Here is a 16,328-nt window from a genome sequence, read left to right as displayed (position 1 = left end):
TTTGACAACAGACGCATTAGATATAGCAATATTATAACTGGTTATAATTGGTTATGCCAATTACTTTCATATCTAAAACTTTAAATAAAATCAAACTATTTTACGCGAGAAATAAAAAATAATTGTTAGCCATAGTTTGGGCTCTTAAAAATCTCCGAAATTATTTATATGGAGTAATCGCTATAGAATACAAGCAGACCATCAATCTTTATCTTTTACAATCTCTGATAAAAATCCGAACGTAGAAATGAAAAGATGAAAGATAGAAAGTTTCACCTTAAAAATAATATATAAGCCCGGAACAACAAATGTCGTCGCTGACGCCTTATCTCGACTAAAATTAAATAATATTACAATCTAGCATCCAATTAAAATTCCAATTAGGGAAGCTCCTATTCCAACTAGAGAGGGAGATAATTTACACATCGATATTTATTACGCGCAGAATCTTATTTTCTTAACTTGAATTGACGCATATTCAAAATTCCTAGTAGTAAACGAAATTCAAAATAAACCAAACATCGAGAATAAAGTAATGCAATCACTCCAACAATTTCCCCACGCCCAAGTAATTATGACCGATAATGAACCGAGCTTTACCTCTGCTCAATTTAAGTCCATTCTTAAGGACAAAAATTGTAGAAACACATAATGAAGGTCGTAAAGAAAAAGAATATCATGAAGGGCAAGGTGTTTATGAAAAGAAACATGGAGAAAGAAATAATCTAAAACCAAGATATAAAAAACAGGTTGTTAAGGAAAACTTACCTAACAAAATAGTAATCAATAGTAGAAACAGAACTATTCACAAAGACAATATTAAGTTTTAAAAAAAATTTTAAATTTCTTTTAAAATTACAGACAATGCATTTGTTGTTACTTCTAATACCATTCGTAATAATAGCCACTTCAGAAATAATTGATTACTCCCATCACGAATTTTTCCTGTTGAAAGACAAAAAGGATGTTCTTGTTTATGAATCCTATAGCGATTTATTCTACGTAACCAATTTAAGTTTTTATAAAGAAATAATCAATGTTAAATCAAAAAGCATAAGGACAGACACTATGTTATCGAGCTAATTTTATCACAGTTAATATCATCTAGATCCAAAAGGGGAATTTATGAATAAGGCACCGTGTGAAAGTGATTAGCTGGAACTTTGATTCATGATGACTTCGTCAAAATTCAACATACATTCAATGACTGAATAGAAAATAATAAAGAAATAGAATAGAATTTTAAACATGTATTTATTGACCAAGATTCACCATTAAGAAAACATCGCCTAAAACTTTTAACATTTGACCTGCAAAATTTAATTTAATCTTTAACACTAAAATTTTAAACCATGAAGACATAAAAGAGATATTAAGTCACGAATTAAGACCCGTAACCATTGCAAAACTAAATGATATCTCTGTGTTCAAAACACATAAAGAACTCTTAGTAATTTATGTTAAATACCCTATAGTTTATAACAGATGCGACATATACTATGCTAGAGCCATTTTCAAAAGCGATGGAAAACTTGTAATAAGCAAAAATGTCGCAAAATACGACAATAAATATTATGAAATGTCTACATTTAAGACCAAACTTTTTAACAATTATTGTACCATAAGTAAGGAAAAAACCTGTTTTACCAAAAAAATAAGGGAAAAGAAGAAGGACGGTGCAATTTTTATAAATGGTTACAATATTGTTAACAACTCCCACTTAAACGGGTCATTTCTAATAACATTTAACGGTCCAACACAATAAACCACATTTCATATACCAATTTAGAAAGTAAAATTCTTGAAAACAAGTTAACAAATTACTTGGTTGGTAGTTTAATATCTTTATTACTCGCTTTCCCGTTAGGGCGAGGGTTTAAATTGATTTATCGAGACTGTTAAACCCCGGAATTTTCTCGCTGATTTCTTTCTCGAATTCTACTGGTGTTGAGTGTATTATTTCTATTGGTTTTTTGTCCGTTACCGAATGTATGGTTTTATTATATCTGGCAGTTGCTAATAGAATTATCTCTGTAGTGTCATTTATCCCTTTTTCTATTTTTAGGCACCGGGCTATTTCCGCGAGTGTACCGTGAAACCGTTCTACTTGTCCGTTGGAATTACTATGTTAAGGTGGTGCGTTTGCAATAGAAATGTTAAAATTGTTGAGGAGGACTGATTTGATTGTTTTTGCATTAAGTGACCTTTCGTTGTCGCAATAGATGGTTCTTGTGTTTGGAAAAAATTGGCTATATTTAATATTGGTGGCTTTACGTCCACAATTGCCCTTGACAATGGCGAATTTTGAAAATTTGTCGACACCTGTAAGGAAGAGGGTCCCATCTGTTGAGAATATATCGAAGTGGAGTATTTCTCCAGCATAAGAGGGTATTGGCGTCTGTCCGATTTTATGTTAATTAGGGTGTCGACTATACTTGGCCAATGAACAGATCTTGCAGTTTGATGTCGTTTCCGATGTTAGGCGAAGCAGTTTTTGGGAAGAAGTAGTCTCGCGAGATCTGTTTCTGTTTTCTTGGGCTGCGCGATGGGCCCTATTGTGTTCGGCTGTGGCGATTTCTCTTTGTTCCGTTTTGTCTGCAATATCTTGCACCACATGTTTTGAATATCTAAATGTGGTATTTGGGAATGCTAGTGAGTGTTGAATTAATGCTAGGATTGGAAGTCTGCAATGTATTGCGTTGACGACTCCCGCATTCCCAACATCTTTAACTGTGTTTATAAGGTTTTCTCGGTCGGAAAATGTTATTACGTGCCACATTTTGTTTTTAAAAAGAATAAGGTTACTCACTGAAGAATTTTTATCGTTTTCTATAATGATCTGATTCCTGAAACCATTAATTGGCTTGTCTGTTGTGTCGATGGTTTAGGTCAGTGATTCTTCGCTAAGTATTGTGGCTGCGTCTGACTCGTATATGTCTTTACAAACCCTTTTGCTTTGGCAAGATAATGCGTCTGACTCGTATAAGTCTTCTAATGCGTTTAGGTTTTTTTTTCCTGGCGTGTAAATAAGTTTCGCCCCATTTTGGTCAAATCCCTTTTTATCTACAACCCAAGTAGGGTGGTTGTAGGGCGATCGGGATGGCCTTTATACGCCATTCGCTAGAAGTTGTTTAATCTCTGCGTTTACAAATTCCATTACGCCCATGGGGTGCGGGTATGATTTAGAGTATACCTGCTCTCCGTCTGTTTTTATGGTTGCCATTGTATTTATGTTGTATGGTAGGTCTTCATATGTTTCATTGTTGAGTCCGTGTGGACTGGCCCCTTTGCCAAGTAGCAGGCTGCCTGGACCGAGATGAGTTATCAACCTCCATGGGATCGGGTTGGGGCGGCTGGCTTTGGGTGTTTCCCACATACGGACGAGACTGATGCCTAAGCGAGCCAGTTTGATGGTTTCCTCCCCTTTGGGTTTTTATGAAATGGGGATTTTTCTAATTACCCCTAGGTTGTGATCCTGTTCAATATAGTTATATGAATTTTGCTGTGATGGATTTCTCCACCCTGCCGTCCGCTGATTTTGCGGTTTATAATTTTTTTCCTCATTATGTCGGGCAAAGTTTGCCGCGAAAACACATCTATCGTTACTCGATTTGTCTTCTTGAGCTAGTGCCAATGCCAAATGCAAGTCCTGTGGTTGTGCCAGAAAAACGGCTATTTTCAGTGATTTTTTTTAGGCCAGATACGAACGCATGTAAAGCGTCATTTCTGTGTTGTTCATTGAGGACGGCTGCTGTGGCAGCGTCATGTGTCATAAATGTTTTATTTGTTAGAAGCACAAGCTTCCTTTCTACCTCGTCGTAATATTTCAGTAAGGGTAATTCCTCCTGTCTTGATAAACTTAATTCTTGTTTAATTACATGTGTCGGAGTCCGCGTATGTAAAGTCTAAGCGTGCTATTATTGCATGGAAATTGAACACAGTGTTAAATGAGGCTAGGACGTCGGCCGCTGGGCCTCTAACTTTATTTTTCAGATATATCTGGACTTTTGGAGTTTTGCCTTTGAGCAAATGTAACTCCCCCGCAATGGCGGCTAATTTTTCTTCGAATATCTCTCGGCCTCCATATTTGCAATCTGTTCTGCCTGAATTCCTTACACTTGCTGCTTTCCTGAATTTCTATTGTCGAGAATGCTGTCCCGAATGTGTGCAGCCCTATTGGCTTCTTTTTGTACTTTTGTTTCTAAAAGTTTCTTAGACTCTTCTAAAACTTCCGAGGCGTTGTCATTCCCTCTATACATGAAAAAAGATCGTTGGGTATATTTCTTTTTCGGTGGGTCTCAGTGAATAAAAATATTCACATCTATTTTTTTTAATATCGGCAACATTTTTTTTTTAGCTTTTTTCTATTGGCGAATAACTTTAGACAAAAATCCTACTCACATGTTCCTATTTTATTGTCTATATTTTTCGTCTAGGTTTTGTCGACGGCCCCTTGCTGCTGGTGCTGCTGCTGTCGTCGCTGCTGTCGTCGCTGCTGCCGTTGCTACTGCTGTTGCCGTTGGTATAGGTCACGTGTTGTCGACGCTGCTGCCTTTGTCGCTGGTACTGTTGTTGTTGTCGTAGCTGCTGCCGTTGCTGCTTTTCTCTGGTGTGGGAAGTCTTGCAGTTCCCCTTTGTAGTTTTGTATGTCGCTTGCCGTTGCTGCCGCTGGTATTGTTGTTGTTGTCGTAGCTGCTACCGCTGCTGTTTTTTTCTGGTGTGAGAAGTCCTGTAGTTCTCCTTTCTAGTTATACCCGTTACTCGTAGAGTAAAAGGGTATACTAGATTCGTTGAAAAGTATGTAACAGGCAGAAGGAAGCGTTTCCGACCATATAAAGTATATATATTCTTGATCAGGATCAATAGCGGAGTCGATTTGGACATGTCCGTCTGTCCGTCCGTCTGTCCGTCCGTCCGTCTGTCCGTCTGTCTGTCCGTATGAACGTCGAGATCTCAGGAACTACAAAAGCTAGAAAGTTGAGATTAAGTATACAGACTCCAGGGACATAGACGCAGCGCAAGTTTGTCGATTCAGGTTGCCACGCCCACTCTAACGCCCACAAACCGCCCAAAACTGCGACGCCCACATTTTTGAAAAATAATTTGAAATTTTTTCATTTTTGTATTAGTCTTGTAATTTTCTTTCTATATACCAAAAAACTTTTTGCCACGCCCACTCTAACGCCCACAAACCGCCCAAAACTGCCACGCCCACACTTTTGAAAAATGTTTTGAAATTTTTTCATTTTTGTATTAGTCTTGTAATTTTCTATCGATTTACCAAAAAACTTTTTGCCACGCCCCCTCTAACGCCCTCAAACCGCCCAAAGCTGATACGCCCACAATTTTGAAAAATGTTTTGATATTTTTTAATTTTTATATTGGTCTTGTAAATTTCTATCGATATGCCAAAAAACTTTTTGCCACGCCCACTCTAACGCCCACAAACCGCCCAAAGCTGCTACGCCCACACTTTTGAAAAATGTTTTGATATTTTTTCATTTTTGTATTAGTCTTGTAAATTTCTATCTATTCGGCAAAAAACTTTTTGCCACGCCCACTCTAACGCCCACAAACCGCCAAAAACTGTCATTCGCACTTACACTAGCTGAGTAACGGGTATCAGATAGTCGGGGAACTCGACTATAGCGTTCTCTCTTTTTATATATATATATGTATATTTATATATGTTAGTCGTAGAGTAAAAGCCTATACTATATTCCTTAAAAAGTATGTAATAGGTAGAAGGACCTTATAAAGTATAAATATTCTGGATTAGAATCACTAGCCGAGTCGATCTGGCCATGACTGTTCGTCTGTCCGTATGAACACCTCGATCTCAGAAAATATAAAGTTCAGATTAAGTAGCAGATTCCAGAGACATAAACACAAAGTTTGATTCTAAATGTTGCCACGTCAATTCAAACGCCTAAAACTGTCACGGTGTAACTTTTTACATGTTTGTTTTTTATTATATTATTGTTTTTCAAAATTTCTATCGATAAGTCAAAAAAATTCTTGTTTGCAATCCCACTTGCTGCGTAATGGGTCTCTGATAGGCGAAAAGCTCGACCAAAGCGATATACTTTTATAACTTCTTATGAAAATAATAAAGATCTCTTTTACCTCAGAATTAGTCAACTTGGAAAAGTTTGGAATTATATAAAACTTAATGCCTTCCAATTTCCAAGGGAAATAAGGCAGTAAAATATACTACTTTCCCTGTCCATTTTACTCCCTTCCAAATACAAAAGTAGCAGAGGATCCAAACAAGTAATAAAGTTCCAGCCAACTCCCAGCGAATATTTCCAATCTCCTCAATACCATGCGATATTTGAAGTGCTCGACGCCTAAAACAAAAGATTTTTATGAAGGATTTAATGAACTCGCACGTAAATTATTACGTACTCCCAAAATTCTTTGACTGGATCTGTGAGTTCTAAAGATGTAATGTTCACAGCAGATACAGAGCAAACCTTTTGCGTGGAGCCGTTGATAAACTTATCCCAGCAAAGCAAATTTTTTCTTTCATATTGACTGACACAGTTCACTGTGTTCCACCAATTGTTACATGTTCTCCAAGGAACATCTGAAATACAAATAGCAAATTTAAATGTATTAATTTTAGATACCAATAACCAATAACAAACCTGCTCTCATCGACATGAAGAAGTAAAATACCGCCCAAGCAAGGATGACAATATAGTAAACATTCATCCAACAAGACATTACGGCAGCAGCATACCCAATTCCTTAAAAATAGATAGTCTTCAAAATACCAATGTTTATCTTGGCTATTGCATTCCCGTAACTTTTAGTAAGTCAGGTAAATAATCGAAAGGTAAAAAAACTATTTTCTATCGGAATATTCCTTATTTTCTTCTTTCCATTATATTTTTACAAAAATATTTTCCTACCTTTAAAAATGGGGGAGCGATTTTGAATACACCAAGCCCACCAATAGTCAACATTTGACCTAGGGCTAATTCCATGAAAAACATTGGAATCCCTGCTAAAAACAGTGTTATTATGTATGGTAATATAAAAGCACCGCCTCAATTTTTGTAGCACAAATAAGGAAATCGCAAAACGTTTCCCAATCCGATAGCTAGGCCTACTACTGATAGTATGAAATCCATTTTGGAAGACCATGATCCACGATCGGGGAGTTGTTCAATCTTTACCAACTGAAAAGATAATATAAAAGTCCTATTATTTAATATAGTTAACGGATAGCGTATTTTGCCGTATACATATATTTGGTAAACATTAAATATGACGTACTGAAAAAAAATTGCCAATAGCAATGTTCTGCTAAATACAATTTGTTCGTTAGATTTTTTATTCAGCGGTTTGTGGGCGTTAGAGTGGGCGTGGTCAACAGTTTTTTTTGACAAATAGATAGAAATTTAATACAAAAACGCTTCCTACTGCCTGTTACATACTTTTCAACTTTATTTTTGGCGCAATCTTTTGATCGGTGTATCACTTGTTTTTATATTAATATATATAAATAAATATATTACTATGTATTAATATTTATATATACGTCTTTTTTTACATTTTTCAATTGATGACCACAGTTATTATACCCGTTACTCGTAGAGTAAAAGGGTATACTAGATTCGTTGAAAAGTATGTAACAGGCAGAAGGAAGCGTTTCCGACCATATAAAGTATATATATTCTTGATCAGGATCAGTAGCCGACTCGATCTGGCCATGTCCGTCTGTCCGTCCGTCTGTCTGTCCGTCTGTCCGTATGAACGTCGAGATCACAGGAACTACAAAAGCTAGAAAGTTGAGATTAAGTATACAGACTCCAGGGACATAGACGCAGCGCAAGTTTGTCGATTCATGTTGCCACGCCCACTCTAACGCCCACAAACCGCCCAAAGCTGCCACGCCTACACTTTTGAAAAATGTTTTGATATTTTTTCATTTTTGTATTGGTCTTGTAAATTTCTATCGATTTGCAAAAAAACTTTTTGCCACGCCCACTCTAACGCCCACAAACCGCCCAAAGCTGCTACGCCCACACTTTTGAAAAATGTTTTGAAATTTTTTGATTTTTGTATTGGTCTTGTAAATTTCTATCGATTTGCAAAAAAACTTTTTGCCACGCCCACTCTAACGCCTACAAACCGCCAAAAACTGTGTTTAAGACTCTCCTTCTCCTTTCCACTAGCTGAGTAACGGGTATCAGATAGTCGGGGAACTCGACTATAGCGTTCTCCCTTGTTTTGTATGTGTTAATGTTCTTCTGCACTTTTTATTTTTAGTCGCATGTTGTTGCTGTGTTTTCGCTTTTTAACACGTCGCGTGGGTATCGTTAGTTGGTTGGGCGCCAGTTAACAAATCACTTGGTTGGTAGTTTAATATTTGATATTTATACCCGTTACTCGTAGAGTAAAAGGGTATACTAGATTCGTTGAAAAGTATGTAACAGGCAGAAGGAAGGGTTTCCGACCATATAAAGTATATATATTCTTGATCAGGACCAATAGCCGAGTCGATATGACCATGTCCGTCTGTCTGTCCGTCCGTATGAACGCTGTGATCTCAGGAACTACAAAAGCTAGAAAGTTGAGATTAAGCATACAGACTCCAGAGACATAGACGCAGCGCAAGTTTGTCGATTCATGTTGCCACGCCCACTCTAACGCCCACAAACCGCCCAAAGCTGCCACGCCCACACTTTTGAAAAATGTTTTGATATTTTTTCATTTTTGTATTGGTCTTGTGAATTTCTAGCGATTTGCCAAAAAACTTTTTGCCACGCCCACTCTAACGCCCACAAACCGCCCAAAGCTGCTACGCCCACACTTTTGAAAAATGTTTTGAAATTTTTTCATTTTTGTATTGGTCTTGTAAATTTTTATCGATTTGCCAAAAATCTTTCTGCCACGCCCACTATAACGCCTACAAACCGCCAAAAACTGTGTTTAAGACTCTCCTTCTCCCTTCCACTAGCTGAGTAACGGGTATCAGATAGTCGGGGAACTCGACTATAGCGTTCTCTCTTGTTTTAATATCCGCTCTCCCGTTAGGGCGAGGGTTTAAATTGAATTGTCGAGACTGTTAAACCCCGGAGTACAAAATTAGACTAACATAAAGAGCTACCCGTTTCCCAGCTTGAGGCTTCTGCCTCGCTGCAGCGCAGTCTCCTAAGCGCCAGGTCAGCATTTCGATATCCGGTGTCAGTCACTCGATCCGCGAGTGATTCGACCGTGCTCCGGGCAATTGCCCTTTGGAATGCGCAGTTCTTCTTCGGCAGTTTCTCTCCGCCTGTGCTAACTTATATACGTTCATACAAATCAGTTGACAAAACTGATTGGGACGTATAATTATTGTCCATTCGAATTAGTTTTCGGCAATCAAAGCAATTTGCCAGAACCTTTTAATACGGTAGATAAAATTTCTCCTTTGTATAATGTCGAAGACTTTTAGATTAGTTTAGATTAGATAATGATTATAAAAGAGCAGAAATGTTGTTAGAAAAACATAAAGTTAAAAGTAAGGAATACTACCATAAGAAAGTTGTAGATTTTAAAATCAATATTGGAGATAAGGTACTACATAAAAATGAAACTGGCCATAAATTGGACCAAGTATATGTAGGTCCGTTTACAGTCACAGGAGTAGATGATAGGGATAATATAATAAAAAAAAGCTGAAAAAAAAGCATCAAACAGTTCATAAGAATAGATTAAAGATTTTTATACTTAAAAATAATAATAACAAGAGAGAACGCTATAGTCGAGTTCCCCGACTATCTGATACCCGTTACTCAGCTAGTGTAAGTGCGAAGGACAGTTTTTGGCGGTTTGTGGGCGTGGCCAAAAGTTTTTTGGCAAATAGATAGAAATTTACAAGACTAATACAAAAATGAAAAAATATCAAAACATTTTTCAAAAGTGTGGGCGTGGCAGCTTTGGGCGGTTTGTGGGCGTTAGAGTGGGCGTGGCAAAAAGTTTTTTTTGCAAATCGATAGAAATTTACAAGACCAATGCAAAAATGAAAAAATATTAAAACATTTTTCAAAAATGTGGGCGTGGCAGTTTTGGGCGGTTTGTGGGCGTTAGAGTGGGCGTGGCAACCTGAATCGACAAACTCGCGCTGCGTCTATGTCCCTGGAGTCTGTATACTTAATCTCAACTTTCTAGCTTTTGTAGTTCCTGAGATCTCGACGTTCATACGGACGGACAGACGGACGGACGGACGGACGGACGGACAGACGGACATGGCCAGATCGACTCGGCTACTGATCCTGATCAAGAATATATATACTTTATATGGTCGGAAACGCTTCCTTCTGCCTGTTACATACTTTTCAACGAATCTAGTATACCCTTTTACTCTACGAGTAACGGGTATAAAAAGGCAAATCCATGCATGTTATAAAAAAAATATAGAAAATACCATTTTTTTGTGCTTAAAAGTAAACTTTTGATTTGGCTAAGATTTCGTTCCGTTTGGGAACGAGGGCAAAAAAAAACAAGAGAGAACGCTATAGTCGAGTTCCCCGACTATCTGATACCCGTTACTCAGCTAGTGGAAGGGAGAAGGAGAGTCTTAAACACAGTTTTTGGCGGTTTGTAGGCGTTATAGTGGGCGTGGCAGAAAGTTTTTTGGCAAATCGATAGAAATTTACAAGACTAATACAAAAATGAAAAAATATCAAAACATTTTTCAAAAGTGTGGGAGTAGCTGCTTTGGGTGGTTTGTGGGCGTTAGAGTGGGCGTGGCAAAAAGTTTTTTGGCAAATCGATAGAAATTTACAAGACCAATACAAAAATCAAAAAATTTCAAAACATTTTTCAAAAGTGTGGGCGTAGCAGCTTTGGGCGGTTTGTAGGCGTTATAGTGGGCGTGGCAGAAAGTTTTTTGGCAAATCGATAGAAATTTACAAGACTAATACAAAAATGAAAAAATATCAAAACATTTTTCAAAAGTGTGGGAGTAGCTGCTTTGGGTGGTTTGTGGGCGTTAGAGTGGGCGTGGCAAAAAGTTTTTTGGCAAATCGATAGAAATTTACAAGACCAATACAAAAATCAAAAAATTTCAAAACATTTTTCAAAAGTGTGGGCGTAGCAGCTTTGGGCGGTTTGTGGGCGTTAGAGTGGGCGTGGCAAAAAGTTTTTTTGCAAATCGATAGAAATTTACAAGACCAATACAAAAATTAAAAAATATTAAAACATTTTTCAAAAGTGTGGGCGTGGCAGTTTTGGGCGGTTTGTGGGCGTTAGAGTGGGCGTGGCAACATGAATCGACAAACTTGCGCTGCGTCTATGTCCCTGGAGTCTGTATACTTAATCTCAACTTTCTAGCTTTTGTAGTTCCGGAGATCTCGACGTTCATACGGACAGACGGACAGACAGACGGACGGACAGACGGACAGACGGACATGGCCAGATCGACTCGGCTACTGATCCTGATGAAGAATATATATACTTTATATGGTCGGAAACGCTTCTTTCTGCCTGTTACATACTTTTCAACGAATCTAGTGTACCCTTTTACTCTACGAGTAACGGGTATAATTAACGTATTTAGCTAACAGGACTCCAACTAGAGCTTTAAACAAGAAAGAGTTGTATAGTCCAGTTTCCCGACTATCAGAAACTTGTTACTCAGCTAGTGAAAGTGCGAAAAAAAATTTTAACTTTTTTTGGAATATCCGTAGAAACTGGAGAAAAAATAAAAACAAAGTTAAAATTGTGTGGACGATGTGCGTAGATGTTTTGAATGGTGTTTGAGCGTAATGGCAATGTTTTTCTATTACGTAGATAGAAATTTTAAAGACTAATTTCTTACTCAGGAGGATTTTTTGCTGTCAATGAAGTAAAATCTTTTCAGAATTCAAAAATGAACCCTGTCAAACAGGCTTCGTAAAAACTATAAACTAATGTTGTGTTCTTTTAAAAAAATAGTGCTATATGATGAAAATCAGTTCAGTAGTTTTTTTAATAATCGCTTACACAATTTTGATAAAAACAAGGTTTAAATGCCTTTTACAGTTTATAAACAATATTTTTTTTAAGTTACTAAAGGTAGTTTCCCCCTAAGCAAGCTGCTAGATGCTGGTTCAAGGTATTGCATATAAGTTATCCAACCCGTAGACATAGCACTCTATCCCATTTTATAAAGTTTAAATTTCAATCTAGCAGGCATTTCCTTTGTCTTTGTTTTTGTCATTGTCTTTATCAGCACTTAGATACCCGCTAAGATAAATAATCAAACTCTAAGAAACACAGCTTCTGCTTGGAGACTAAACCATGGTCAACTTATTGCGCCTTAATCAAACTGCATCGGTCAGCATAACTGAATTTCACAACGCAGAGAAATAATTTCGGCATCAAGCTTTTATTCTAAACATAATTGAAAGTTCAAGAACTTTTAAAAGAAAAGCTCTGGCCGAGGTTGATTGGATTAGAATCAAGAAGTCAGTCTGTTACGAGATCGGATCGAGAACAATCTAAGATAAAATCCGATAATAGTGTCTTGTAATATTGTGTAAGTTAAACAGTTTATCACCAATAAATTTACTAAAATATTAAAATAAAATATTTTTTTAAATAATTTTGTAACAACAATTTTAATTGGCGTTCAGCGTGGGGCGGTGTAATTCAAAAGTTCTAAAAATAAGTATTAACGATAATAAGTTAAATATAAAACGGAACCCGCGCCGCCAACAACCCATATTTTTAGAGAAAAAATCAAAACATCCTTATCCAACGACATCTAACAACTGTGACAGTGATCGTGGAAAAACTTTATTGGAAATAAATTAATGCAATAATCCAATTAGGAAGTTAAAAAAAAGGTTGTTTGAATATTTAGTACAAATTAAAAGAACACGATACTAAACAAAACTCAACAAAAACAGAACTCAACAACAAACACAAGTGAAACCCAACCAAAGACAAACACCAGAATATTAAAAAAAAATAATAATAAAAAATCAACACCACAAATCCCCTGCCACAGCTGAATACAACAAATTTTTGAAGGAAAACCACAACAGAAAACATTCAGGACAACTAAAGGAAGACTACAACGGAAAGTATCGTGACCGGAACAAAATAATATTAAATCTTAACAAAAAAATTAATAAATCAAAGTCAAGATACAGAGAAGACAGGAGATATAAAGTTTATAAAAAATCGAAATCTATTTTAACCATTAGTAAAAGAAAACAATCTGGAAAATGTAATAAAACGTTTTGAAGATTTGAATTTAACAATGGCAACCGGAGGTTCAGAACCAGTCCTTTCTGCGGGCGGAATATCCAACTCCAGCAATCTGACTTAATTAATTAACCGATAAATAAGTGTACAATTGAGTGAGGTGACCAGAAAAATTGAAGGGATAGAAGGGCAGAACACCGCTAGCAAAAATGTAGTGGAAGATTAAAAAATCCAAACAATCGACCCAACTGTAAAATGTAAAACTGTGAGGTAGTTAAATCTTTACCAAAGTTGACAGGAGAAATAACCCAGTGTTTAGGCTGGAGAGAATCGGCAGAAACCGCCATGAGTCTTTATAAAATTCAAAGCGAACAATATTTTATCGCTTAACTAACAGTTTTAAACTTCCAAGCAATTCTTTCCAGATTGGATTTAATTTATACCGATAAAAGGCCAATCCATATTCTCGAATCAGAATTAAGCATCCTTAGGCAGGGACGCATGACCATTACAAAATTTTACAAGGTAAACAAGAAAATTACATTACTGAAAAATAAAACCTAATTGACATATGGAAAAGATAGCGAAATAACCAAAGAAACGAATAAAATAATTAGGAGCAACGCTCTTAGAACGCAAAACGGGAATTTTGCGCAAAATAATAATTGGAATTCAAATAACATTTCTAAGGTACAACCCCCACCAGAACCAATGGAAGTAGAAAGTTTCATAAAAGATCAAAATCATCCGAATAATAATTACTATCGTCCGAGTAATAATTATAACAGGGGGTATAATAATAACAGACAGAATTATAATAATTTTTCACAAAGAAATAATTATAATCAAAACCAAGCAAACCACAAATCTCATTAAAAGGGGAAGCAACTGGGACAGTAAGTCAACCAGCCCAGAAAGGTATGAGAATAAATACCATTGATGAGGATCATTTGTTAAATCAAAGTCCTACAGCCGAATACCACATGTAACAAGAATAGACAGAAATACAAATAAAACAACTAAAATTATTAATCGACACGGGGGCCTCCTCTTGCTATATCAAAAAAAAAAAAAGTAGAATGTTATGACAATGGGGAGAAAAACGATTTGCGATTAATTGAAGAACATAATGCTCTTCCATTAAAACTTTAGCAATCAAATAGAATATAAAACTGAATCAGTTCTTGCAGAAATAAGTAATTATAGCTTGAGATCTTAGAATCTCGAGCACGCCGACGATGTTAATTCCGTCAAATTAAAATTGAAAAGTTTGGGATCAAGAAATCCTGAACACGCCGACGATGTTCATTCCGTCAAATTACAATTGAAAAGTTTGGGATCCGCCGACGTCGAATTATCCGTCAACAATAAAACACAAATCCTGACAAGACAACAAGACCTAGTAGAAGCCCCTATAATTCATTAGTCTTAGTAGTACCCAAAAAGGGTCAAAACGAAGGTGGAACTTTAAAACATTGACTAGTTATTGACTATAAAAAATTAAACGAAAGCACAATACCGGACAGATACCCGATGCAAGACCCAACTGTAATATTATATAACTTAGGAAAGTCAAAATATTTCTCATCAATTGATTTGGAATCCGGATTCCACCAAATCTTAATGAAAGAGTCAGATATTGAAAAAACTGCTTTTTCTATTAATAATGGGAAATTTGAATTCCTACGTATCCCATTTGGGTTAACAAACGCCCCTAGGAGGACAATCCATCCAGCACAAAGGTCGGATAATCAGATTTCTTTTCCATGCACAAATAAAGATCCAAGAACGAAACTGCAAGTGTTATTACTGGTAACCGGGTGATCACGTTATTCTATAAATTTGGTAGGACAAACGCACAAACTCTACTGAGCTAGCCGCACGTATTCCGTAGCGGGCAGACAAACAAAATCAGTTCGTTACATCTGGCGCCCAAATAACGTGATTATCCCGGCAGTAGACACAAATAAAGCAGTATGGGTAGAAGATGGATCTACCGTCTTAAAAAGGAAGATTTCGCATATGTTGCACAGAAGTTGCGCATATCGCTGTCCGGAAGGACAGAGGACATGCGAAAGGCCCTAGCGGAGTACTACGCAGAGACGGAAAACGATCCACTGCTCGTAGCAGTCTGGACAGAATTGGAGGTGGCATATCCAGACAGACCAGGTCCAACCGTAAAGCTGACAAACCCCGAGGGCGAAGACCTCATCGCAAGTCTGAGCATGGAGGAAATGCAGCGGGAAGGTCAACGGAAGGAGACAAGCAGGGAGCACGGTAAAATTTCTAGGAAAATGTCAACAAAAATTTCAATACAGTTAGATGATCCAGCTGTATAATAGCACAAGTGTAGTTAGTCCAACCACATTTTAAAAAAAAATTCACTTTGACAACAGACGCATTAGATATAGCAATATTATAACTGGTTATAATTGGTTATGCCAATTACTTTCATATCTAAAACTTTAAATAAAATCAAACTATTTTACGCGAGAAATAAAAAATAATTGTTAGCCATAGTTTGGGCTCTTAAAAATCTCCGAAATTATTTATATGGAGTAATCGCTATAGAATACAAGCAGACCATCAATCTTTATCTTTTACAATCTCTGATAAAAATCCGAACGTAGAAATGAAAAGATGAAAGATAGAAAGTTTCACCTTAAAAATAATATATAAGCCCGGAACAACAAATGTCGTCGCTGACGCCTTATCTCGACTAAAATTAAATAATATTACAATCTAGCATCCAATTAAAATTCCAATTAGGGAAGCTCCTATTCCAACTAGAGAGGGAGATAATTTACACATCGATATTTATTACGCGCAGAATCTTATTTTCTTAACTTGAATTGACGCATATTCAAAATTCCTAGTAGTAAACGAAATTCAAAATAAACCAAACATCGAGAATAAAGTAATGCAATCACTCCAACAATTTCCCCACGCCCAAGTAATTATGACCGATAATGAACCGAGCTTTACCTCTGCTCAATTTAAGTCCATTCTTAAGGACAAAAATTGTAGAAACACATAATGAAGGTCGTAAAGAAAAAGAATATCATGAAGGGCAAGGTGTTTATGAAAAGAAACATGGAGAAAGAAATAATCTAAAACCAAGATATAAAAAACAGGTTGTT

At 36.6% G+C, this 16,328-nt stretch overlaps 1 protein-coding gene across 1 annotated transcript; it reads right to left on the bottom strand.

The window, feature by feature from the left end:
• Positions 1-5,899: 5,899 nt before the first annotated feature.
• On the bottom strand, positions 5,900-6,810 carry LOC120322175 (sodium- and chloride-dependent GABA transporter 2-like). The gene is made up of 3 exons (XM_039377231.2): positions 6,651-6,810; positions 6,409-6,589; positions 5,900-6,350 (listed from the first exon to the last, which is right to left on the bottom strand). The coding sequence occupies exons 1-3, from the start codon at positions 6,727-6,729 to the stop codon at positions 6,170-6,172; spliced, it is 441 nt and encodes a 146-aa protein (XP_039233165.1). The 5' UTR covers positions 6,730-6,810; the 3' UTR covers positions 5,900-6,169.
• Positions 6,811-16,328: the final 9,518 nt, after the last annotated feature.

The sequence above is a fragment of the Drosophila yakuba genome, unplaced genomic scaffold, assembly GCF_016746365.2.
Source record: "Drosophila yakuba strain Tai18E2 unplaced genomic scaffold, Prin_Dyak_Tai18E2_2.1 Segkk14_quiver_pilon_scaf, whole genome shotgun sequence".
NCBI lineage: Eukaryota > Metazoa > Arthropoda > Insecta > Diptera > Drosophilidae > Drosophila > Drosophila yakuba.
The sequence above is the reverse complement of the archived record's forward strand: the minus strand, read 5'-3'. Positions and strand labels throughout refer to the sequence as shown.